This window comes from Myotis myotis, unplaced genomic scaffold, assembly GCF_014108235.1.
Source record: "Myotis myotis isolate mMyoMyo1 unplaced genomic scaffold, mMyoMyo1.p scaffold_m19_p_3, whole genome shotgun sequence".
Lineage (NCBI taxonomy): Eukaryota > Metazoa > Chordata > Mammalia > Chiroptera > Vespertilionidae > Myotis > Myotis myotis.
This window is the reverse complement of record NW_023416335.1, coordinates 85,496,488-85,521,885: the sequence shown is the minus strand read 5'-3', so window position 1 is coordinate 85,521,885 and position 25,398 is coordinate 85,496,488. Positions and strand designations below refer to the sequence as shown.

General features: G+C 41.7%; 1 protein-coding gene across 6 annotated transcripts in view; it reads left to right on the top strand.

Annotated features, from left to right (window-relative positions):
* RCBTB2 (RCC1 and BTB domain containing protein 2) overlaps positions 1–25,398 on the top strand; it is a 37,791-nt gene that overhangs the window by 3,879 nt on the left and 8,514 nt on the right. Inside the window, exons 1-10 of one of the 6 annotated variants that reach the window (XM_036299834.1) lie at positions 3,616–3,672; positions 7,014–7,017; positions 12,112–12,263; positions 12,493–12,643; positions 15,039–15,205; positions 15,744–15,902; positions 16,032–16,136; positions 17,002–17,144; positions 22,056–22,246; positions 22,775–22,901. In XM_036299834.1, the coding sequence (XP_036155727.1) occupies positions 3,631–3,672; positions 7,014–7,017; positions 12,112–12,263; positions 12,493–12,643; positions 15,039–15,205; positions 15,744–15,902; positions 16,032–16,136; positions 17,002–17,144; positions 22,056–22,246; positions 22,775–22,901 (1,241 nt within the window). In that variant the 5' untranslated portion in view covers positions 3,616–3,630. Of the gene's footprint in view, positions 1–3,615; positions 3,673–7,013; positions 7,018–9,441; positions 9,749–12,111; positions 12,264–12,492; positions 12,644–15,038; positions 15,206–15,743; positions 15,903–16,031; positions 16,137–17,001; positions 17,145–22,055; positions 22,247–22,774; positions 22,902–25,398 lie in introns of those variants that run through there. The other 5 variants (XM_036299829.1, XM_036299830.1, XM_036299832.1 and 2 more) reach the window with 5 other exon arrangements.

Sequence of the window (25,398 nt, the reverse complement as noted above, 5' to 3'; positions counted from 1 at the left end):
TGGGTGCTCACCCTTTGTCAGCTATCAGTTATATGTGTTGAAAATATCTTTTCCTGTTCCTTATCACGTTTTTCCCTTTTGTTCATTTTGTCATTTATTATGCCAAAATTTTAAGCTTTAATGTAGTAAAATTTATTGGTCTTTTCTTTGTGGTTTATGCTTTTGTTTTGTGTCTTATTTAAGAAATCTTTCCCTGCCCTGAAATCATAAAGATATTTTTTATACTTTGTTCCAAAAATTTGAAAGTTTTGCTTTTTTTCACATTCCAGATGGTTTCCTTTGAATTTTCTATGTTGAAATACTGTAGATTAAACTTTTTTAGTATATGTTTTTTCATGTTACATTGTCTGGATTGTTGAAGCCTGCTCCCAAAACTTATAAAGTATAATATCTAGAAGCTATATTTTACAATATTAATTTTTTTATAATTGAGTACCTCTACTGCTGACTTTCAAATAATAGAGCTGATGTAATTTTTAAATTGTATTTTTCTCAGGTAAATAATGACTTTATTAAAGTTGCAAGGTGGTATATTCTTTTCCTTCTCTGTTTCTTCTATGTGTTCGTATCACATTGGAATGTTTTCTAAAAAGGCATTTTTCACAATGCTAGAAGATTCAATATGTTTTCACAGTACTGTAAAATAATAATCTTGAATCATTTTTGTATGTTGGATACTAAGTATATTGGGAATTTTGATCAACAAAAATGAAATTATGTTAATTGAATTCAACTGAATGTTTTTATTTGAAGATGGTAATTTTCTTATGCCTAGATGCAATTATGTCTTATCAAATAAACAGAATGGCTCATTTTTCATCATTCTAATTTTTAATGTGTTTCTATTCTTGAAATTTCTAAAAGACACTGAAAAAAAGCTATTTATTTTCCTCTTTAAAAAAACCAACATATACAGTTGTTAAAATAAATCTCTATCTGCAGTGGTACAGGGATGAGGTGGAAAAGACAACAAACAAACAAACAAACAAACAAACAAAAACCTGGATATGGTTTTTTGTGATTTGGCATATTAGCAAGATTTCGCTTCTACCAGGAAGAAAAGGTGGTCTAAAGTTTAACAATGAGGGCAGTCACATCTCTACTTTGGTCCTCTTTCTATATTTCAATTTTTTGCCTTTGAATCCTCCTCCTCTCCTTTCTCTTCTCTTTCTCTTTATTCTCATCCCTCTCCTCTTTTCTAATTTTTATTCAATAAAGTTGGGGCAGATATGGAAAAAGTATTTCTGGTTAGGATGAGGCAAAAATAGAAGAATTTCCGATATAGTTAGTATCCAATATTCAAAAAGCTGTATTCAATGAATATATTGCATTCTACTTTGTGGTGGTTATAGCAGTAAACGAGTCATGGTGCCTTCTCTTAAAGCACTTGCAAATTAATAGAAAAGTTTGTCTATTATCCTATTATCTAGGAATATGAAATTATCTTTCCACACTGACAACCAGATCTAGCTTTATCCTATATAATAAAAAGCTAAGCCCTAGCTGGCTTGGTTCAGTGGATAGATCGTCAGCCTGTGGACTGAAGGGTCCCAGGTTCGATTCCAGCCAAGGGCACATGCCTGAGTTGCGGGCTCGACCCCCAGTAGGGGGGTGTGCAGGAGGCATCCAATCAATGATTCTCTATCATCATTGATGTTTCTCTCTCTCCTTCTCCCTTCCTCTCTGAAATCAATAAAGAAATATATATTTTAAAAAAAAAGGCTAATATCCAAATCAACCAAACGGTGGAACGACCAGTTGCTATGATGCGCACTGACCACCAGGGGGCAGATGCTCAATGCAAGAGCTTCCCCTGGTAGTGCACTCCCACAGGGGGAGTACTGCTCAGCCACAAGCCAGGTTCATGGCTGGCGAGTGCAGCTGTGGTGGTGGGAGCCTCTCCCGCCTCTGCGGCAGTGCTAAGGCTGTCTGACTGATGGTTTAGGCTCATCATCAGTCGGATACCCCCCGAGGGCTCCTGGACTGCAAGAGGGACTGCGAGAGGTCACAGGCCGGGGTGAGGGACCCCCTTTCCCCCCCGCCCCACCCCGAGTGCACGAATGTCATGCACCAGGCCTCTAGTAAATTTATAAGAAAAGTCCAAGTGATCCTTTTAAAGCAAGCGTATCTTTTCCAAACATTAGAAGTAATCTTTGTATCAATTGCCATGGTTTGAGTTATAAGTATTCTGAATATATTATTCCTTATATTCTGAGAGATCTTTTTATGGCTGAGGAAAACAACATTTTAACAGTATCCTTAAGGGCATATAAAATATCAATAAGGAACACCTTTAAGACTTGACCTCATTATTACTTTTTTAATCCTCCCCCAGGATATGTTATTGATTTTAGAGAGGAAGGGTGAGAGAGAGAGAGAAACACCAATGTGAGAAACTTCAGTCAGTTGCTTCCCCTATAAACCCTGACTGGGAATATAACTCACTAACTTTCGGTGTATGGGAGGACGCTCCAACCAACTTAGTCACCTGGCCAGGGCAAAGCTTGGCTTTATTTTGGTTACTTGTAGATAATATTAAATAAAATGTTCTCATTTTAGTACTTGAAATATGGATTGTATTTGAGTAAATATAATCCAACTTACATCAGAAATATCTACATTATTAAATATAATTGCTTTTTGTTTAATCCTCACTGGAGGATATTTTTTCCATTGATTTATAGTGAGGAGTGGAAGGGAGGGAGGAGGGGGAGAAAGAGAGAGAGAAACATCCATGTGAGAGAGACACACCAATTGGTTGCCTCCCACATGCGCCCCTACTGGGGCTAGGGAACCTGCAACCAAGGTGCATGCCCTTGACCAGGAATCCAATCCAAGACTCTTTGGTCTGTAGGCAGTTGCTCTAACCACTTAGAAAACTGGCCAGGGCTCATTAAATTGCCTTTTTTTTTTTTTTTTTCATCTTTAGTGACAAGATAGTTGACTTGTAATGATTGAATCATGGACATGGTGCATATATTCTGATAGGGCTGCTTCTGCTATTACTTCTATGTGGTAGAAAATATTGTGAAGATGGCTAAGGCAGGGACATGCAGTACTGTTGCTACATACTTGATGGCCGTTGTTTTAGATTTTTTGTTAAAGTTTAGGATATCGAAGCCATGTTCATTCATCGTTTCATCCTTTTCATTCATTACCTACCCTCCCCCACTACCTTTTTCCCCAGTTTAGTAAATCGTATATTTCTCAGTGGAGCTGAGAATTGATAAGTCTGCTGATCACAGTGATTTGGAATTTTCCAATCCCAGGGAAAGTTTGAACAAGGTCTAAGTTTATTTTTCTTTATCTATAGAAAGTTAACTCTGAAATGAAAATTTTCTGTTTATTTCCTTTTAGATTTAAGAATCTGTGTTTATCCTGGGATTGCTTTTCACACCTCAGCAGGAGGATTCCCGTAAGAAGCAATGTGGTAGTTCCAGAGCAGTTAACACACCTTTGGAGTGTTACAGCTGTTAACTCCCATGCCTAAAACTTAATTCCTTTATTTTCTCTTCACCATATTTGAGCTCAGCTTATTTTTTCTGTTAATTAGCAGCAGTTTTAACCTGCCTAGTGTCATTTGACATACGGGATGCTTTTTCCTCAGGGACTGCACAGGACTGAATCCATATGGAAGAAGAACTTCCCCTTTTTTATGGAGAAAGTGGCAAGGTTAGACAAAAAGCATGCCCTCGGAGCATGTATTTTCTGTGGCATGAAACACTTCATCAAACATTTATTGGCCATCTGATAGAAAGATCAGTGAGGTAGTGTCTATCTTTGAGGGGCTCACAGTATAGTGACTAAGATGCCAACTGTGGGTATAGAATGTAAAGGATATAGGACCCAGCAAGGAACTATGGATATAGTCTGAGGAGTAGAGAGAGGGTTCCCAGAGATGGTGACGTTTGAGCTGGGTGAAATAATGCTGTCCTATAGAAGGGTTTGAGTTGGAATGTTCATTCCATTCCCAGATATTTTTAAAAATTATAGAATATTTCTTCTTAGATGACATAATCTTAATTCATTATAGATATTCTTTAATTTATTTCTGTTTCATCACATCCGAAAATTACAGTCAACCAGCTTAAGTCCAGTCAGTGTCCAATTGGTACTAAAAGTTTCACATCTTTCAGCATGCACATTGATTTCCATCTAGTGTTAATTTTATTAAATTTAGAGAATATCTGCTCTTCACTGTTAATATCTGCTTAATATTAACTGCCACTATTAACTTTTACTTTTCTATTTCCACTCTTTTTAAATAAAATATTGTCAAAATACAGTGAACAATGTAAATTATACAAAGCGAGCATAGTTTCAGAAGTTTCTGAAATTCAACTATAATATTGCCATGTGCTGATTCAAAGTGCTTGTTTGTGAGTCCTTGTAGGAAAGTCCAAAAATTGCTAGAAAAGTAATATATAGGACTTGGGAGTCTTACAAAATGTTAATAGGAAAATTCCTGACTTTTCTTTGGAGACAGATTTTATAAAATAAAAAATGGACTCAAAAATTAGCAATGAAATTACGTTATTACATATAAAGTGTTATACTGCCAGGAAATCTTCAAAGGGCAAGGTGTTGGCTGGTTTTCTTTTTTTTTTTTTGCTAGGAAGTCCAACATGTAATTTTAATTCTTTTCCATATGCTGTATTTTAAGTTGAATTATGACAACTTAATAATTGTTTGTAGTTAAGTGAAGTATCATAATAGACTTGGTTCTCATTGATGGAAAAACAATTACACATGTAACACACACTCAAAGGAATAATAAAATGCATTTTGGTTTCTAACTTTATGGAGCTCTATTTCCTTAATTATGTTTTCCTTGAGCTAATTATAACTTTGCTACTTTGCATTTCCCAAACAGACGCCAGCGAAAGATGGGGGAGGTGGACTGGATGTGAACAAAGCAGTAAAGCAGAGCTCTCATTCCTTGATAGCGCCTTTCCCCCTATACATATTTTTCTGTTGCCCACTCTTGGCTCTTGGTCAGCCAGTCCCTGACCTAACAGTTGGGCACAGAGGCAGTTGGGTGCCTTCTATGGAGATGGTTCCCATCTTGCAGGTGGTTGCAGCATGATTGAGGCTCCTATAGGGTGCTTGTGTGAATTCTTGTACTAATATATACTTTTATTATGCAGGGTGGGGCAAAAGTAGGTTTACAGTTGTGAGTACATGAAACAGTTTATTCTTGTTTCGTAATTCTTTAATTATTGTATGATTTTACATACAAACAACAAAAAATGAACTTTTGATGACTAACTTCAGCAGCTAGCCTCTGACAGATTTAAAAACCAGTATATTCACACTTCTGTTTTACTTAGGTTATATTGTAGTTATTTGTTTTCTATTAAATTGTGAGCTCCTTGAAGGGAGTGATTATGTCGCATTTTTATACCTTTAATATTGGACACTCAATAAATGTTCAATGATACTGTCAGAGCCAGTGTTCTCTTGGCCAGAAGTGTCCTTTCACAGATGTATGGCTGCAGGTGACATTACAAACACACTGGAATCCCAGTGGTCAGCAGAGTTATGAGCTGGGTACTATAGGTCTTGTAGAGGTGGGCTCATGTTTAGTTGCTAGTTGAATTTGCAACCTGATTCTAGGCATCTAAGAAACCACTTGATTTTATAGCAGAACAGGTTGAAATCCAAAAGCCTGCTTGAAAGGGAAAAATTAGGTAGCAATCAGTCATTATATTGCTGCGTGTTTTCTCGTATATTGCCATCTGCCCTGTTTGTGCATGACAACAACACACAATGGGTATCACTGCCCTGCTCATAAGGACTTTGTGTGAACAACAGCCAAAGCTCTGCAGATACAAGCAAGCACTAGGTCTACCAGTAATACAACTTTTTATGTGAACGTCTTACTCAGCAAGAGATCATGTGTGGAAAGAAATCTGAGCTCATCCATTAGGAGCTAGTGATCTTGGAGGATTACTTAATCTCTTTGGGCCTCAGTTTTTTTATATGTAAAACAAGGATAGCAATATCTATGTCCTACAATTGAGAAGATTAGAAATAATATGTAAGGACTCTTAACTAGCACATAATATATCTTCATTAAATATTTGATGTCATATCCAAAACATTGTTCTTTTTGAAATTTCTAGAGTTAAGTAGGAAAAATATTAAAATAAGGACCTCATAGAAAATTAGGTTCTTTGTAGATGTGGATGATTTAAAGCAGAAGCTTAGATTCTGTCCTTAGCTCTAAAGTGACCTTGGGTGCTGCCCAAAACATAATAGACGACATCATTCTTGGGACAGGGTCTCACAGTTCAAGTGGCATGGTGAAGTTAAGTGGTTGGATTAGGCATCAGGGGAGTGTGCCCTGGTTCAGGCTCTGCCACTAACTCAGGGTGATTCTGTTAGCAGTGACAAGCTGCTTTGCCTCTGTATTATTTTCCTAAGGGTGCCCTAACAAAGGACCACAAACTGGGGGGCTTAAAATAACAGAAATTTATCTGCTCCTAGTCCTGGAGGCTAGAAGTCTAGAACCAAGATGTCAGCAAGGCCATGTTTCCTAAGGGTGGAAGGGACAAATATCCTTTCAGGTCTGTAGAAAATAAGTATCTAACGTCATCATCTTTCTACCAGAACTCATTTCTAGTAAAGTTGACTTGATAGCTGATGGGAAAGACAGGCCTAAGAAAATCCCTTGCTCCTTTAAACCCATAAAGAGTATGATGATTATTTATTATTTACTAGAGGCCTGGTGCACGAAATTCGTGTACTGGGTGTGTGTGTGTGTGGGGGGGTGTCCCTCAGCCCAGCCTGCACTCTCTCCAATCTGGGACCCCTTGGGGGATTATTATCCCCCACAGGGATCAGGCCTAAACCAGCAGTCAGACATCCCTCTCACAATCCGGGACTGCTGGCTCCCAACCGCTTGCCTGGCTGCCTGCCTGATTGCCCCTAACCGCTTCAGCCTGACTGCCTGATCACCCCCTAACCACTCCCCTGCCAGCCTGATTGATGTCTAACTGCTGCCCTGCCAGCCCAGTTGCCCCCAACTGCCCTCCCCTGCAGGCCCGGTCGCTCCCAACTGCCCTCTCCTGCCGGCCATCTTGTGTGAGGGTGTGATGGTCAATTTGCATATTACCGCTTTATTATATAGGATTTTTAATCCTTACCTGAGGATATGTTTATTGATTTGAGAAAGAGAGAGAGAGAAAGAGAGAGAGAGAGAGAAAGGGGAGAGGGTCAGAGAGAGAGAGAGAGAGAGGAACATTGACCAGTTGCCTCCTGTATGCACCTCATTCAGGTTGAACCCACAACCTAGGTATGCACCCTGACCAGGAATTGAACCCACAACCTTTTTATGCTCCAACCAACGGAGCAACCCGCCAGGACAAGAGTATGATGATTATTGAGGGAAATGGCCAAACATATCATTTGATAGGCATATTGGCTTTTTAGCATCTTATTGTAATCTACAAAAATATTGAAATTTGATAAGTACATAAGTAAAAGTGTTTTCAGTATAGCAAATCAATAAAAGCTCCCTTCAAAATAGCTTTATAGTGTCCACCTTGAATGCTCTTTTCTCATCATGAGTGCAGATGCTCAGGAACTAAACGTGTGCTGTTTTGAGTTTACAGTCATGTGCCACATAACCATGTTTTTTGGTCAATGAAAGTTCACATAAGGATGGTGGTCTTATCTATACTAATAAAAGGGCAATATGCTAATTAGAGCGGATGTCTTCTGGATGTCCTTCCTGACAAAGCTGCAGTGGCTGCGAGGGCCGAAGGCAGGCAGCCATGGTGGTGTTGGTGAGGGCTGAGGGCAGGCAGCCATGGTAGTGGCTGCAAGGCCCGGGACTCAGGCAGCTGTGGGCTCAGGCAGCCATGGGCTCAGGCAGCCGTGGGCTCAGGCAGCCATGGGCTCAGGCAGCTGTGAGCCCTGGTGGTTGCTAGGCCCGGGGCTCAGACCTTGCAGCCGAGGTGGCCGGCAGTGGCAGCAGCAGTGGTGGCGCCTTCCCCTGATAGGTGGTCGCTTCCCAAAGAGGGAGGCCAGACTGTGGCCTATGCTATCAGTAGGACACCCCCTGAGGGCTCCTGGAGTGTGAGAGAGGGTAGGCTGGGCTGAGGGACCCCCCTAGTGCACAAGTTTTCATGCACCTGGCCTTTAGTAAGATTATAATGGACCTCAAAAATTCCTGTTGCCTAGTGACATTGTAACACTGTAGTGCAATGCATTACAATTGCCTACAGTATTTAGTACATAACATGCATACAGGCTTGCAGCCTAGGAGCAATAGGCTATACCCATGGTCAGCAAACTGCGGCTCACGAGCCACATGTGGCTCTTTGGCCCCTTGAGCGTGGCTCTTCCATAAAATACCACGTGCGAGCGCGCGTACAGTGAGATTGAAACTTTGTGGCCCATGCGCAGAAGTCGGTTTTCGGCCTGGGCGAGTCTATTTTGAAGAAGTACTGTTGATATTTGGCTCTGTTGACTAATGAGTTTGCCGATGACTGGGCTATACTATATATATATATATATATATACTATATAGCCTAGGTACATAGCACCCAGGTTTGTCTAAGTGCACTCTATGATGTTCACATGACGACAAAATTGCCTAACAATGCATTTCTCAGAAGGTATCACTGTTGTTGCCCTGCCACCCCAATTCATATGTTGAAATCCTAACCTCCAAAGGTGATGGTATTAAGAAGTGGGAGGTGCTTAAGTCACGGGTGGAACACTCATGATTGAGATTAGTGCCTTTCTAGAAGGGGCTCTAGAGAGATCCCCAGCACCTTCCACCACCTGAGAACCACCAGCAATGAACCAGGAACATGACTGTGCTGGTGTCTTGCTCTTGGACTTCCCAGCCTCCAGAACTGTGAGAAATAAATTTCTGTTGTCAAGTCACTCCATTTGTGGTGCTTTGTTATAGTAGCCCTAGCAAATGAATACATACACTTTCTGAGTGTTTCTTCCTACCAATACCCAAACCTGAGTGGGGGATGAGGGAACCCACCAGCTGTTTAAACTGAAGGTCAGAACTGGCCCCTGACCTGAAATTCCTGGACCGTTTCCTTGGTATCACTTTCAGTGTTGTTCTTTTCTAAGGACTTGTTTTGTTAAGACTTGGGCAGCTAATGAAATAGCAGTCCTACCTCTCCCCCTTACCCTCCTGCTTTTACAACCAGCCTAGCTTCCAGAGCTGTCTTTAAGACACAGCCAACACTTAAAGTGATGGCTAGACATTCAGCTCCCGACGTTTGGCTTTGGATGATTCCCGTGTGTAGGGCACAGCTATAGGGTTAAGCCTCACACTGACCTGTTGGCAAAGCCACAAACAAGTCCCAGCTTAGAGGGCACAGTCCTCTTAGCATAATTAGGCTTGACCTCATGACCCTCCCTAGATCTTATCTGGGAAGCTAATGGGCTGTGGGAGATGTAGCAAGTGCCGTCAAAACAAGTGAAACTCACAAGATCATTGTAACTCTGGTGACCGAATACCTTGTTTACCTCTGGCTATAAAATAAAGGCTCAACTTGCTTCCTCAGCCAGGCACAGGAAGATCCACCTGTCCTAGACCCAGCTTATTCTCTTTGTCATTTCTTCATCCTTTCGCTGCCCTCACTCAGGCTTTCGAACCCTTGGCTGAGCTGGCTTGGCACATGTGGCACCCAATGCGGGGCCTGAGTTCGGGGGAACTTCAGTTGTCAGGTGAAAGAACGCTCCAGTGCAGCACGTGCAGAAAACAAGAAGGAAGGTAAGGAGCGAAGTTCAGTGCTGTAACTAGGTGTAAAACATGGGAATTCAGGATCACAGGAAAAGAATTTATACGTATCCATCTTAAGGCTATGCTCCAAGCACGGGGCTATTCTGTGAGGTATGGACAGCTTTTCGAGTTGTTGGGTTTTGTGAGTAAAATTTGCCCATGGTTTTCTGAGGAAGGAAAGGTAAATATAGAGGCATGGGAGAAGGTAGGAAAACAACTTAAAGATCATTATATAGCTGAAGGTCCAGAGGAAATGCCTGCCTCTGCTTTCAGTCTGTGGTCCCTGATTCGGGACTGCCTAGAGCCCACTCCAGAAAGGGAGTGGATGAATGTGGCAGGGGAATCAACAGATGGGGGAAGGCTACCAGAGGCTTCCGACTCCACCTGCACCATCGGCGCCTCTGCTGCCTCCTCCAGTCCCTGGGGCTGCAGCTCCTGTGGAAGAGAGCCCTCCGGACAATGAGCTTCCTCCCAAATATGAGCGAGGATTGGAGGAAGCAAAGGAACAGCGCCGGCAGGTTTGGGATGATGGGGGTTTGGTGTAAACGTTTGGAGAGCTCACTGTTGCTCATAAGCCTCTCCTTTTACCCCCTAAACAAGCAGCTGGAAATGAAAGTCAAAGGGCTACAGGGAGTGGAAACAAGCAGCCTGGACTATGTTCAGGATGCAGGAGAGGAAAGCAATTGGGTAAATGACTGATGTTGATGATAATTTAATACCCCTTAGGCAGGGAAACTTCAGGTCCCACCAGACAGTAGAGTCCTTATCCTTAACCCCACTGCAGCCTTTCCAGCCGGCTCAGTAAACCTTTATCATGCCACCCTGGGAAGCGCAGGATTGACAAGTTCTTCCTGAGGTGATAGATCAGGACTCCGACAATAGCAGAAAGAGCCAATCCTACTCTTAAAATGAAACCATGAAAACAAAAAAGGGGGGGGAGAAGAATGTTGTGTGTTAAATTGAAGAATGTGATGTGTTAAAATTTTTTGAATTACAATGCAGAGGGTTGTACAGTGGCCGAAAGGCATCGGGCCTCCTGACAAGAGTTTTACCAGATTCAGTAATGATGTGGGGAAGAGGTTGTGTTTGTATCTTTCCAGAAAGAGCAGTGCAGCCAGTTTGAGTACCAGAGCGTTAAATGCATTACCACAGTGGACCCAGAGAAGCTCCTTGTCCCATCATTCAAAAGACTGAGAGTTGCCCTGATGACAGCAAAGTGGAAAAAAGAAGAAAAGGAAGGCTATGCAAGGGACTGAAGTGCCAACATGGGGTCAGCTGAAGAAGTGAACAACTGAGGCCCAGAAGATGGTAGAAAAACAAGATGTGGAAGCCACTCCCTCAATCATGTTTCTGGCTATGCTAGCATTGGTTAGCTGCCAGTCTTCTGCAAAGTCTTGTGCAGCCAAGTCCGAGGACTCTGAGTAAATCAGCAAAAGAAACTCTCATTTAGCAGAAACTCACTTATTGCTGTTCTGCATTGGCATTGTTTTGTTATTCTTACTAGTTTTAAAAATGTTAACACATTGGCATTGTTTTGTTAATAGCCAGAGCTTTATGTTTAACTTTTAAAATGTTAACATGTCTGTAGTTTGGGTTTTGCATTGGCATTGTTTTGTTATTGTTTTAATAGCCAGAGTTTTGTTCTTGTTGCTTAAGTTTTACTTTCATTATAGTAGCTTAAATAAAAATAAAAAAAGGGTGAGATGTAGGGAGTGGCTATAGGGTTAAGCCTCAGGGCTGACCTGTTAGCAAAACCACAAACAAGTCCCAGCTTAGAGGGCACAGTCTTCTTAGCATAATTAGGCTTGACCTTATGACGCTCTCTAGATCCTTCCTAGGTAGCTAATGGGCTGTGGGAGGTGTAGAAAGTGCTGCCAAAACAAGTGAAACTCACAAGATCATTGTAACTATGGTGACTGAATACCTTGTTTACCTCTGGCTATAAAATAAAGGCTCAGCTTGCCTCTGGATCTCTCTCTGTGGCCTCAGCCAGGCACAGGAAGATCCACCTAGACCTGGCTTATTCTCTCTGTCATTTCTTCATCCATTCGCTGCCCTCACTCAGGCTTGTGAACCCTTGGCTGTGCTCGCTCAGCATACCCATGTCCTTGACGAAAATTAGTAGGTGACATCTGATTCTGTCCAGAGCTTCTGGCTCTCGCTGCAGTGAGAGCAGTACTGAAGTACCTGAGCTTGTACAGGCAATTTCCACAGCAGTGAGAGCCTCTCAAAAATAGAAAGAACTTGTTCCTCATGAAACCAGGCCTGCTCTTCTACAGAAATGAAAGGGGCAAAGAAATTTAATTTTTAAACGAATAGTCTCAATATATATATATTTTTTCCTTTTCAACCAGTACAGGCCACTCCGTCATCTCTGAAGATGTTAGATGTGGGGAAGTGGCCAATTTTCTCCCTTTGTTCTGAGGAAGAACTGCAGTTAATTCGTCAGGCCTGTGTCTTTGGAAGTGCTGGCAATGAAGTTTTATATACTACAGTAAATGATGAGGTAATTTTGAAGAAAAAATTCAACCACTTCTATTTTCAGAAATAAATTTGCTAGACTGAAGACCTTGGGGGAACTAAGGAATTAAGGTTAAAAAAAAAAGTACAGAGAGTAGATTCGTATTTATTATATAATAAAGCAGTTTTGTTTTAGGAGGACAATGCCTGTATGAAGGTAATTGTAGGTTTGTCAGAAGTAGAACTGCTTTAACTAACAGTGGTTTTCCCCACAGGTGTTTGTACTTGGCACAAACTGCTGTGGCTGTTTGGGCTTAGGTGATGTCCAGAGCACCATTGAACCTCGGAGACTGGATTCTTTAAGTGGCAAAAAGATAGCCTGCCTCAGCTATGGGAGTGGTCCACATATTGTTCTTGCAACAACAGGTAACCTAGGAACACACTGTAGAATTTTAGCCCTTGCTTTATTTATTGAGAAAAAAGAGTAGGACCATCCCCTAAACAGAGAACATACTTTTTGATTAGACAAGAGTTTCTGGTCTGCCTTGTGAACTTGACTATGCTTTGGACAACATAAAATATGAACATGTCTGAATATCAGAGTAAAGTAATGTAGCAGATGGAATCTAGCAATTATTGGCACTTTAGATATAAGAATGGCAGTGTGTTAAGCCCAGTAAGCCCCTTTTGTTTACACTTTACAAGTATAATTATTTTGCATTAAAATGGTGAACCCACTCTAGACCAGCGGTTCTCAACCAGTGGGTCGCGATCCCTTTGGTGATCGAACGACCCTTTCACAGGGGTTGCCTAAGACCATCCTGCATATCAGATATTTACATTACGATTCATAACAGTAGCAACATTACAGTTATGAAGTAGCAACGAAAATAATTTTATGGTTGGGTCACAACATGAGGAACTGTATTTAAAGGGCCAGAAAGTTGAGAACCACTGCTCTAGACTTTGAATTTGAGATTCCTGATCTATGAACTGAAAGACTAAAGCCAGATTCCAGCATCCCCTCCAACTCTTAGCATTCTGTGATTCTTATGTTAGTGACTGATGACTGTAGTTAGTAATATAAGGAATTAAGTATTCTCGTGGCTATTTCATGAATTCAGACTAATAAGACATTATAATTAAAACATAAGTTAGAGTTTTTCTTAAGCTAGGTATTCATTTTGTATTCTTTGAACCGAAAATAAATTTTCTATTCTTTTATGTGCTTATTTCACATTTTTAAAAAATAACCTTTAGGGATTAATTGGTTGCCAGTAATAGCAGGCTAAATTATTTAGATAATTTCTTCACTGAAAACAACTATTAAAAATATTAAAAATATTTTTCATGAGGCATCAAAGCACTGACAAGGCAAAAAGGAATTATTAGATCAGATTTAGGAGAAAGTGTGAACTAAGAAGTCAGAGGGGAACTTGAAGCCAATTTGGCCTTAAAGACATCTGCCTGTCCCCTTGAATGGAGTTGTGGTCTAACGTATTCATGAGGTGAAGGGGTCATAAGTCAGCACATTAGGCTGAGACCACAGAGGGCTACACTCTCAGGGCAAGGATGAGCCAGTTCTTCCATCTTACAGGACCGAACTAAAGAATTCCTTGGCTCTGAGCAAATTAGGAAGGAAAAAAAAGAAAGAAAACCTCTCCCTGAGAGATTGTAATCATAGATTTGTATTCACATCAGACTGGATGGTCCAAGAAATCTTGTCTTGAATTTATTAAAGAGATACCTTTAAGTACCTTCTGAAGTTGATGTAAATCCTTTCTTTAGGAAGGCACCTTCATTCTGGGCCTGAGGGAGTATGATGCCATTGAAAAATAATTTTCCAATCGCAATTAGCAGCACATAGTCAAAGGCAACAAGGTACATAAGGAAACAGGCAGCATGAAGGAGAACCAGCAAAAAAGCCAGCAAAAACTGACTACTAAATATCAGATATTAGAATTACCAGATACCAGTGATAAGATGGCTGTATTTATTGTTTGAAAGAATAAAAAATGATCTCTAAGATACCTGCAGAGATCATAAAAGATTTGAAAAAGAACTAGATGTACAGTATAATTATCCAAATGAAAAACTAAGTAGACAATTTAAGATGCAGTTTGGACACAGCAAAAGACAAAATTAATAGACTGGAAGATAGAACAGAAATAATTATCTGGAATATAGCACAAAGAGACAATATGGTATAAAATATAGATGAAACAAGTATATACTGTATGATTCCATTTCTTTAAAGTTTAAAAACAGGACAAACAATTTTGTTATTCAGGATTTATATGTGGGGGGCTTTGGGAGTGACCAAAGGTTATATTTTCTCACCTGAATGGTAGCACATGGGTATGTGTGTTTTATAATTATTTATGAAATTGTGCATATATATTTTATGAATGTTTATGAATGTGTATTATATTGTGCAATAAGTGATATAATAACAAAAATTAAAAATAACTTGGTGTTCATTTTATAGATAAGGAAGTTAAATTTTTTTATTTTCAATCTAATGTTTTTTTTTCTATTTACTCTATTGAAAGCAGCCTTTTTTCTGCCATTTATTAAGAACCTATCTTCCAGCTATTATAATTGCATTTATTTCAATTTCATCTTGTTGCTTTGAAGTAGAATGTAGTTTATATTTTCAAATGTATATTTTTACAGAATGAGTTTGGTGGAATAGGGAAGTTGATTCGCTTTTGCAACTTAATTTTTAGTTTCACTTGTAGAAGTGCACTATGTATTTTCATATGATGAAGCAGATATTTTGAAAGCTAATTATGTTTGTGTTTTGTTTTTATTTTTTCAGAAGGAGAAGTCTTTACCTGGGGTCATAATGCTTATAGCCAGCTGGGCAATGGGACAACTAATCATGGTTTGGTGCCCTGTCATATCTCTACTAATTTGTCCAACAAACAAGTGATTGAAGTTGCCTGTGGGTCTTACCATTCTTTGGTGCTAACATCTGATGGAGAAGTAAGAATAGTTAGCATAAATGTCATTGATTTTTTTTTTCAGTAAAATTATATAGATTCCTGTAGCAATCCTAGAAGGATGATCATTTGATTAAAATGACCACCTCCCTCAAATTTAGTTTTATTCTTGTTAGCAACTCATAGTCACGGTGTTTATATTATTTTTTACCTTCATGCAATAAAAATGTCTATTACTGCAAAATTCTATATTGCTATATTCAAAGGGGTTATTTACAAAAAGAAAAATTTCCAAATGCTGGAAAAGATGGCTGGTGCAAAGTAGATATTATTATAAATATTATATGATACTTGGTAATAATTACTACTGTTTGTATAGATAACACCAATAACCTAATTTTATAAATTAATACATTTTGAAAGAATGAATTTTACCAAAACTTCCTTGCCTGTGTTGTGACAGTTTATGGATAGCAACCACTTTGAGAGCAAAGATGAGGTGCCATACAAATATGTTAGTGTATAATTGGGATACTTTATAAATTAGTATATTGCATTAATTGTTCTCTTCGTTCCAATAGGTATTTGCCTGGGGTTATAATAACTCTGGGCAGGTAGGATCTGGATCAACAGCTAATCAGCCGATCCCTCGAAGAGTCACTAGCGGCTTACAGAATAAAGTAGTTGTGAACATAGCATGTGGGCAGATGTGCTCCATGGCGGTGGTGGACAATGGGGAGGTAAGAAGGTTATTTCATGTTTCACTTAAGAAAACTGTTTGCCTTTTCAGTGTCATACCCACATGGCATGTTTCTCACACAGAGAACTTTCTGTCTTTTGTTTGCATTGAGTCTCTCATTTTCTCTCAGGTTTATGTCTGGGGTTACAATGGAAATGGGCAGCTCGGACTTGGCAGTAGTGGCAACCAGTCAACCCCCTGTAGACTAGCTTTGCAAGGTGTTCGTGTCCAGCGGGTATGTCTTCTATTGGTTTTTAAGTCTTTAGTGGCAAAGATACGAATGTATTAAAAACAGTTTCTATAGCAGGATGAAAAGTTTAGCTGCTTGGATATCTTCATTGAAGTAAAGGTTTAAGCTCTATTTCCTTGAATTAAGTTATAGTTATTCATTAGAAGATTTAAATTTCTAGGGCACTCTCTTACACAGCTGTTGGAATATAAATTGTTAAAATCTTTTCCAAGGAAATTTTGAAAGTATATATCAAGAGGCTTAAAAATATTCAGACCCTTTGATCTCTAACTCTACTCCATTCTGAGGAACCAAAGAGAAAAGTCACTTACAGAATTAGTGGGGAAGATATGTTTACAAGGGGTTTTTATGATTTAGGAATAGTACTCTATATAATGTTAAGTAAAAAAAGATAAAGAACTGCTTATACAATACGATCATTTAAAAAAGCTATCTGCATATTTTTATATAACTCAAGAAAATGTCAAGATTGAGATTACTTTCATACTTATACTTTTTCACATTGAACATGTTAACTTTTATAAAAAAAGAAGAAAATTCTTCTTAAAAAGTGAAAGTGTCTGTTGCTTATTAACTTCACCCCCTTGGTCTCTGTGAGCATAATGAATGCCACATTGAAGGTAAATACTGGCCTCATGTCACTAAAGGACTCAGGGTGAGCTTACTGTAATTTTGGCCGAATGGGAACTAAGCTGGCTCTGGAGAGATGGAGAGATTGGTTAACTTAATGCTTGCTCTCTTGGAGGCTGCCTCTTCTCTCTTTTTTTTTTTTTTTGATTCTTAACCTATTCTGTGAAAGCATATTTCTCTCTATTTGCAGGCTTGAGTGGATTTGGTTTTTCTCTTTCAGGTTGCCTGTGGCTACGCACACACATTAGTATTAACAGATGAAGGCCAAGTATATGCTTGGGGTGCAAATTCTTATGGCCAGTTGGGCACTGGCAATAAAAGTAACCAGTCCTATCCTACTCCTGTTGTTGTGGAAAAGGACAGGTAATATGTGCATTTTCAAAATAACCTCAATGTTCCTTAGTGATTAAACAAAACTTAGACATAATACAGAATTGTGGGGAATTTGCTGCTAGTATTAGAATATCTTTAACATGAGCATTCATTCATTCCTTTTTAAAATTGGCTTTGGATTGTTGGAGAATTTAACTTATGTCAAATATTCTATTTCCCTTAGCCATATTTCATCGATACCTCCAATAGTTACTCTATACAAACTACAATGACTAAACCTCCAACAAATATTCTGCATTCTTCTCCTCACAACTGACCTTTTCCTGCCCTCCTCATTGTTTTCTGTTTTACATTCTTAAGAGGAAGTTGATAACATTTGCAGTCTGTGTTCTGTGGTTTAGGAAAATTTGCTTCTTGATATGAATCAGGTATCAGAACAGACGACCTCAGGCAAAGGCGAGGTGCCTAGGCAGTGGCTTTGGTCCCAAACCTGGACTTGAAGGTTCCCTCTAAACTTTCTCCCCGCTCCTTCCTGTAGCAGCTGCAGTGTCAGCCATGCCTGTGCCCCACCCTGGACTTCCCTTGTGTCTCTAGGAGTTCAGGGGAATGTCACCAGGCAGTGCTTAGGAAAGGCCAGCTCCTCATCCTTCCGCATCCCAACCCCTTTGCTGTCTCTATACCAGCCCTTCTGCAAAAAGCAGTGTTTCCACCTCCTGTAACGGCAAAGGCTGCTCCCTGTTTGTGAGGCTAATAGTAAACATTTCAGAAGTGAATGTAGGAATTTTGGTTTTCTGTGGTGGGTAGTTTAGCGTTGATGGACACTCTTTGTGTTTCAACCAGTTACATTTTTCATAGAACATTATCATGGAAAAGGAAGGCTATCATTTTAAGAGTTTCCCCAAAGTACACAAAAGATACTCAAAAAAATCTAAAAGTCTTTACTGAGTAGGTCATTGTGGAAGTGATTACATATGATGAGAACAGAGTAGTTAATATTTATCTAAACAGTGTTGGGCTGTTCTAACCTCCCCTTCTCCCAGAGATCACCGGATTGCTTTATAACTAAAGTAGTTAAAATGTAGAAGGCCTTTTTCTTTTGTTAACTGCTCAGCTATCTGTATGTTGAGCCCCCATCCTGCCATCTGACCAGCACTGGGTCCCCTCCCTCCACACTGCCAGGTTGGTGTTTTCTTAGACTCAGGCCTCTGCTTCCTCTCATGGATACTATCTGGCAGGAGCAAACGTTCCTCTGCTCTCAGGGTTCTTCTGGCTGGTATAGTAACCAAATAGACATGAGACAGATTGGCAAGAGAAAATAACCAAATTTAATACATACATATGTATGGGGACCCCGCCTACTGAGACAGTCAGAGAATTCACATACATGCGAGGTTCAGAGACAGAAGGGAACATGGGTATATGAGACATCCCTGAGCTAGGATGAGGTAAGGTGCTTTGGGGGCTTCAAAGGGTCATTGCGGGATGATAAGAAGAGCAGACGTTTAGTAAATAGAAGTCTGTCCTGCCCTATAGGTAGATCAAAAGAGGTTATCTCTGCTCTGGCCAGTGCATCCTCCTGTGCTCCGAAAGGTTGCTGGTTCAATTCCCGGTCAGGGCACATGCTAGGGTGCGGGCTTGATCCCTAATAGGGGGTGTGCAGGAGGCAGTTGGTCAATGTTCCGCTGCCACATCCATGTCTCTCTCCTCTTCTACTTTCCTCTCTCTAAATCTCAATTAAAAAAGACTCCTAATTCAAGTTATTCTAGGTAGTTCAGGGAGGGGCAGAAATTTCTCTTGAACCCATGGCTAAAGTGGCCTTTAGCTCAAAACAATCTGCATACCATAGAAGCTCATCTTGGGGTGACTTGCCCTGAACTCCCACAATATCAAAGGCCACCCGGGTTCTTCCTTGGCGCCATGCTGGGACATGACATCTGCATATCCGTCAGCCTTTCCCAGCTCACCTTCTAGGCTATTCTTCCTCTCCCTTTCAGCCTATCCTGCACACTGTTGCCAGAGTAATTTAAGAACTCGGTTTCATCCTATCATGGCTCTGTTTACACAGCTGTTTCCCACTTGTCTATCACATCAGATTAAATCTAAACCCTTCAGCCTTGGTTCTAAGATTGTTCCTAGCAAATGTCATTGCTCTCTTCCCCCCAAAGTTGCTTGTCTCTGCCGGGTAGGACCTCTTAATGTTGAACCTTCTTCACCCTATGCCTACACATTTGTCCATGTATTTCTTACCCCCTTTTACTGTAAAGACGGCCTGAGAAGACCCCAGGTATTTCCCCTTACTCACCAGAGCACTTGTAGGCAGTGCTATGATGTTATCTGGGAACTGTTTGCAGTTTCACAGATGCGCTCCTTCTCTCTTCAGCTAAGCCATGAGCTCTTCCAGGCAGACCCCATTGTGCTTGAAGCAACTGCTACTTCTGAGAAGAACCATTTTTGAATGTGCACTGGGATGGTAGATTACTTCATTTATCTTCACCACCAAGCCTCCACTTCTCTTTTTTAAGATGATAAAATGGATTATAAGAGTTTAAGTACTTGGCCTCTGACTTCCAGCCCATGTTTTGCCTGCTGCACCAAGCCATTTTAAGTGAATTATTGCTCCTCTCATATGTAGTTGTAACATGAGGGTAGATGGATGGTAGTAGTAAATTCACTTTCTTTGAATAAATGTATTTAATGTATTTGCCCTTTTTCTTTATTTTTTGGAAAAAAAAATCCTTATTGAGAAGCAAAATAGTATTGACCATTTTCCCCATGTAGGCGAGGTTCGATTTGAGCCAATTTGACTAACTTAACTATGTAAATAGGAAAGGCCTTACTAATTTGAATTGACCATTAGAAATACACATTCTCTACACACATGAGGCTTTGGCACTTAAAATGCTGAGTAGAAGTAGTAATAATGAGAAACCTCTACTGTTAGGCTACGTTTGTACACCAGTCATCGCGCTTGGGGCTTAATGTTTTTCTTTAAAAAAATTATCTTTATTGTTGAAAGTATTACAGATATCCCCCTTTTTTCCCTCATCGATCCCCTCCACCCCACTCCACCCCCTGGGCCTAATGTTTTCTCACTTAATTCGCAATACTGGCCTTGCAATGTGATGAAACAGACTCGTAGATCTCAGGGACATTCCCAGTCACACAGCCTCATGGTAAAGCTAGCATTCAAACCTACCTCCACATCCAGGCTCCCCACTCTGCGACATACAGCCTCATTTCCTCCAGTACTTGGGTTGTCTTCAAGAGCTGAGAGCTACCTTCTAATAAATCAGGGGAATTACTTGGGCTGCACATGAAAAGAATATTTCTCAGCCTTCTGAGGAAGCCGCCACAGCAATCTCCAGATTGTGCGAGGACCATCCTCCTGGACTGGGGAACCTCTAGTTAAAGCACACAGTGGAGGAATATCTCCACCCTTCAATTGCTAGCCTGGGCCAGTGTGGGCTTATCCAATCTTCAGTTGTTCTGTGTTGTTGACTCTTTCCCAATTAGTCAATAAAATGATCTACAAATTATATTTAGTAAGACACGTACTGGGTGCTTAGGGAGAGAGAAGTAAGCCAGTGAATCAACCTGGCAGGAACTTGTAATCTAACTAAGACATATCCACCTAAAAGGTAACTGGGTCAGGCCGGCTGGTGTGGACAGGCGGTACTGCAAGAGCTTAGGTGAGCGAGAGACCTCTTGCCTCCTGGCTGTTTGAACTGGACCTTAAAGGATGGGTAGGCTTTCTGAGGCAAAGAGAAAGGAAAGAACATTCCTGAATAAGGACTTGAACTGTGAATACCGACACTGAGGGGCAGTGTGTACCTCTGTTGGAACATAGGGTGTGTGGGCAAAACTCATTTGAAAGAAGGTTGGACATGGGTGAAAGCTAAATTATGGAAGGCCTTGATGTCACTTGTCTGGGTTTTATCTTGTGGGAAATCACTGGTGAGAATGGTGTTTCAAGAAGATTATTAACCTGCCAGTGTTGTGCAATTTGGGTCAGAGGAGAGAGAAGTTCTAAGGCAGAGAGACCTAGGAGACTATTCCATTGGTCCGGATGTGGGGTGTGTCTGACTGAGGGTGGTGGCCGATGGGGGAAATTACGAAGGGACTATGTTATCTGTCAAGTGGATATTCTGAAGGAAGTGGTAGGTGAGGAGGGAGAAGAAGCCAAAGATGACTCTGAGGTTCTGAGCTGAGTCACGGAGGATGCTGATCCCATTGCCTGCCGCAGCAAACCCGAGATGACCGCCTCACTTGGGGTAAAATAGTTTACTGTCTTCTTTGAATCTGTATGGTGGCTTGTTCTTAGAGCAAAGTAATTGCTTCCAAATAAACAAAAACAGTGTTTTCTATTAGGAAGTGTTCTGAGAACTGCCTCCCTGGCAGTCATGAGCCTATTGCACCAGGGTCTCACACAGGTGGGTCCCAGAAAACTGCACGCTTGGTCTCTAGATGACACAGTCCAGTGAGGTCTCACTACTGAATGTGCTGTTCGCAGTGTGAGTTGCGGTGACTTACAGCATGTTCTGTTTAACTCTAAAATTGGTGATGTTTTGATGAAAATACTTTCTGAACCTGCGTCAAGATGGTTCTAGCCTTTATTATCTACTTCAGTGAGTAACATTTTAATAAAAAGTTATATTACCTTTTTTCCCCTTCCTTATTTTGTCTTTACTTTCTTGGATTGTACTGGATTTCAAAATGGGATGGTACATGTTTTTATAAGCCTGCTGGCTAGAAGTGGTAATAAGGTCTTCATGCGTTATAAGTGCATTGAAGTATAGCTTCGATGTAAATACCTGTACTACCTGAAAATCTAAATTAGGTGTGTAACTTTTTTTGTTTTTTGTTTTGAAATCAAACCTAAGGGGATGAGATAAAGTCATTTCTTCTTCTGTTTACTGTGTTTACTTGTTTTTTTGAATTTAGAATTATAGAAATTGCAGCCTGCCACTCTGCCCACACATCTGCCGCCAAGACCCAGGGAGGGCACGTGTACATGTGGGGCCAGTGCCGGGGCCAGTCCGTGGTCCTGCCTCACCTCACCCACCTCTCCTGCACCGACGACGTGTTTGCCTGCTTTGCCACTCCCGCCGTCTCCTGGCGCCTCCTCTCTGTGGGTGAGCTGATCACTGTCCATTTGGGTGATGCTTGAAAACTAGGAAGAGAACTATGGTGCTTTTATTTTGATAGGAAAGACTTAGTTAAGTGCAGTATCATATCATTTATTTCCCTCTAATGGACTCCTGTGAAAAGAAACTAGTTTGATTGATTTATTTATCTTAAAAGTATCAGAAACAAACACTACATACTAAAAGTACTTTTGACTACTTTTTAACTTGACTGAGAAATTGTTTTTTAGCTAGTGTGTTTATTTAAATATTCAAAAATTTCATTTCGTGAGATAGTTTTGGACTTTGTAGTTGTTTTGCCAGATTTATAAAGAGATGTGTGTGAGGTTTTAACCTTTAATGATTACAGAGGTGCGAGTTCATATTTCGGGGAGAAGCATGGCTCAGTTGCGCAGTTATTTTAGAGAGCTGATGTTTTCCCGGGTGTCTGCGCCGCAGAGCAATGCTGTCCTACAGCCTGCGTCTTCATTATGTCTGTAGCTGATGCTAGAAACACTGCTGTTGTGATTCTCTTAGAACCTGACGACCACCTCACAGTGGCTGAGTCTCTGAAGAGGGAATTTGACAACCCCAACACCGCAGACCTGAGATTTCTGGTGGATGGAAAGTACATTTATGCACATAAAGTCCTTCTCAAAATTAGGTATGGAATCACTTATTTTGAGAATTAAATAAGTAAATACATTTGTTATTTGCCAAGGAACTACTCTAGGTACTTCAGTAATTATGGGAAAATGTGAGGCTGGTTTTGCCCTTAGGGGCTTTCAGTGCAGCCGGGGAAACACATATACACGAAACAAGAACTACCAGAGGCGACCGCGCAGCGCCGGTGGCTCAGGGCCGGAGCTTTCTCCAGGAGCTCTCAGCTCACACACACACACACACACACACACACACACACACACACACACGGTGGCTCAGGGCCGGAGCTTTCTCCAGGAGCTCTCAGCTCACACACACACACACACACACACACACGGTGGCTCAGAGCCGGAGCTGTCTCTAGGAGCTCTCAGCTCTCACACACACACACACACACACACACACACACACACACACACAAACACACACACGGTGGCTCAGGGCCGGAGCTTTCTCCAGGAGCTCTCAGCTCACACACACACACACACACACACACACAAACACACACACGGTGGCTCAGGGCCGGAGCTTTCTCCAGGAGCTCTCAGCTCACACACACACACACACACACACACACACACACACACACAAACACACACACGGTGGCTCAGGGCCGGAGCTTTCTCCAGGAGCTCTCAGCTCTCACACACACACACACACACACACACACACACACACACACAAACACACACACGGTGGCTCAGGGCCGGAGCTCTTCTCCAGGAGCTCTCAGCTCACACACACACACACACACACACACACACACACACACACAAACACACACACGGTGGCTCAGGGCCGGAGCTTTCTCCAGGAGCTCTCAGCTCACACACACACACACACACACACACACACACACACACACGGTGGCTCAGGGCCGGAGCTGTCTCCAGGAGCTCTCAGCTCACACACACACACACACACACACACACACACACACACACGGTGGCTCAGGGCCGGAGCTTTCTCCAGGAGCTCTCAGCTCACACACACACACGCACGGTGGCTCAGGGCCGGAGCTTTCTCCAGGAGCTCTCAGCTCTCTTACACACACACACACACACACACACACACACACACACACACACACGGCTCAGGGCCGGAGATCTTCTCCAGGAGCTCTCAGCTCACACACACACACACAAACACACACACGGTGGCTCAGGGCCGGAGCTGTCTCCAGGAGCTCTCAGCTCACACACACACACACACACACACACACACACACACACACACACGGTGGCTCAGGGCCGGAGCTTTCTCCAGGAGCTCTCAGCTCACACACACACACACACACACACACACACACACACACGGTGGCTCAGGGCGGGAGCTTTCTCCAGGAGCTCTCAGCTCACACACACACACACACACACACACACACACACACACGGTGGCTCAGGGCCGGAGCTTTCTCCAGGAGCTCGCACACACACACACACACACACACACACACACACGGTGGCTCAGGGCAGGAGCTTTCTCCAGGAGCTCGCACACACACACACACACACACACACACACACACACACGGTGGCTCAGGGCAGGAGCTTTCTCCAGGAGCTCGCACACACACACACACACACACACACACACACACACACACACAAACACACACACACGGTGGCTCAGGGCAGGAGCTTTCTCCAGGAGCTCTCCGGCTTCCTTGCACGACTAGAAACGGCCCTTGGCTTAGGGAGCAGCCGGCTGCCCTCGGTGAGTGTTGTGAGCTGTTAGCACCGCCGGCTTCAACACAAGTAAACCTCCGCGCTAGGCGGTGGGCCCGGCGGGGAACATCACTCTCCCCACTCAGCTGTGGGGTACGGAACTTTTAGAGGCTTGAAAAAAGATAAGATAAGGCTTTTCCAGAGCAACAGACCCAGGGTAGAGCTAACACAGATTTTTAAAAAAATCAAATATACTGATAGAAATTTTGACCAATGAGTTACATCCATTTAAAGTCCATTTAATGTGCACATTTGAGGAGCTTTGACATATGAATACACCTGTGAAAGCATCACCCCAAGTCAAGATCGAGAACGTTTCTGTCACTCCTCAAACATCCCTTGTGCCCTGGGCTCTGGGGCAGGTAATCTTCCTCTCTCACAGAGATTAGTTAGCATTTTCTAGAAGTTTATATAAATGGAGTTACACGTTTTCTTCTGTGCCTGGCTTCTTTCTTTTCACATAATGATTTTGAAAACCATCCTATTGTCTAATAGATACTTAAATCCCAGTGCAACAAATAACAAGCTCAATATAGCGTGTTAGTCTCAAGTTCACCTCTCAGTAAGGTCAGGCTGTACAACATTTGTTCACTTTTATTATAGTCCATAAACCTTCGTAAAGGGTGTGTGTGTGTTAGTTTTCCAGGGCTACTGTAACAAAGTACTACAAACTGGGCTTCAACAATAAACTTATCCTCTCACAGCCCTGGAGGCTAGGAGTCACGATCAAGGGGTTCACAGGGTGGGTTCCTTCTGAGGGCTGTGAAGGAG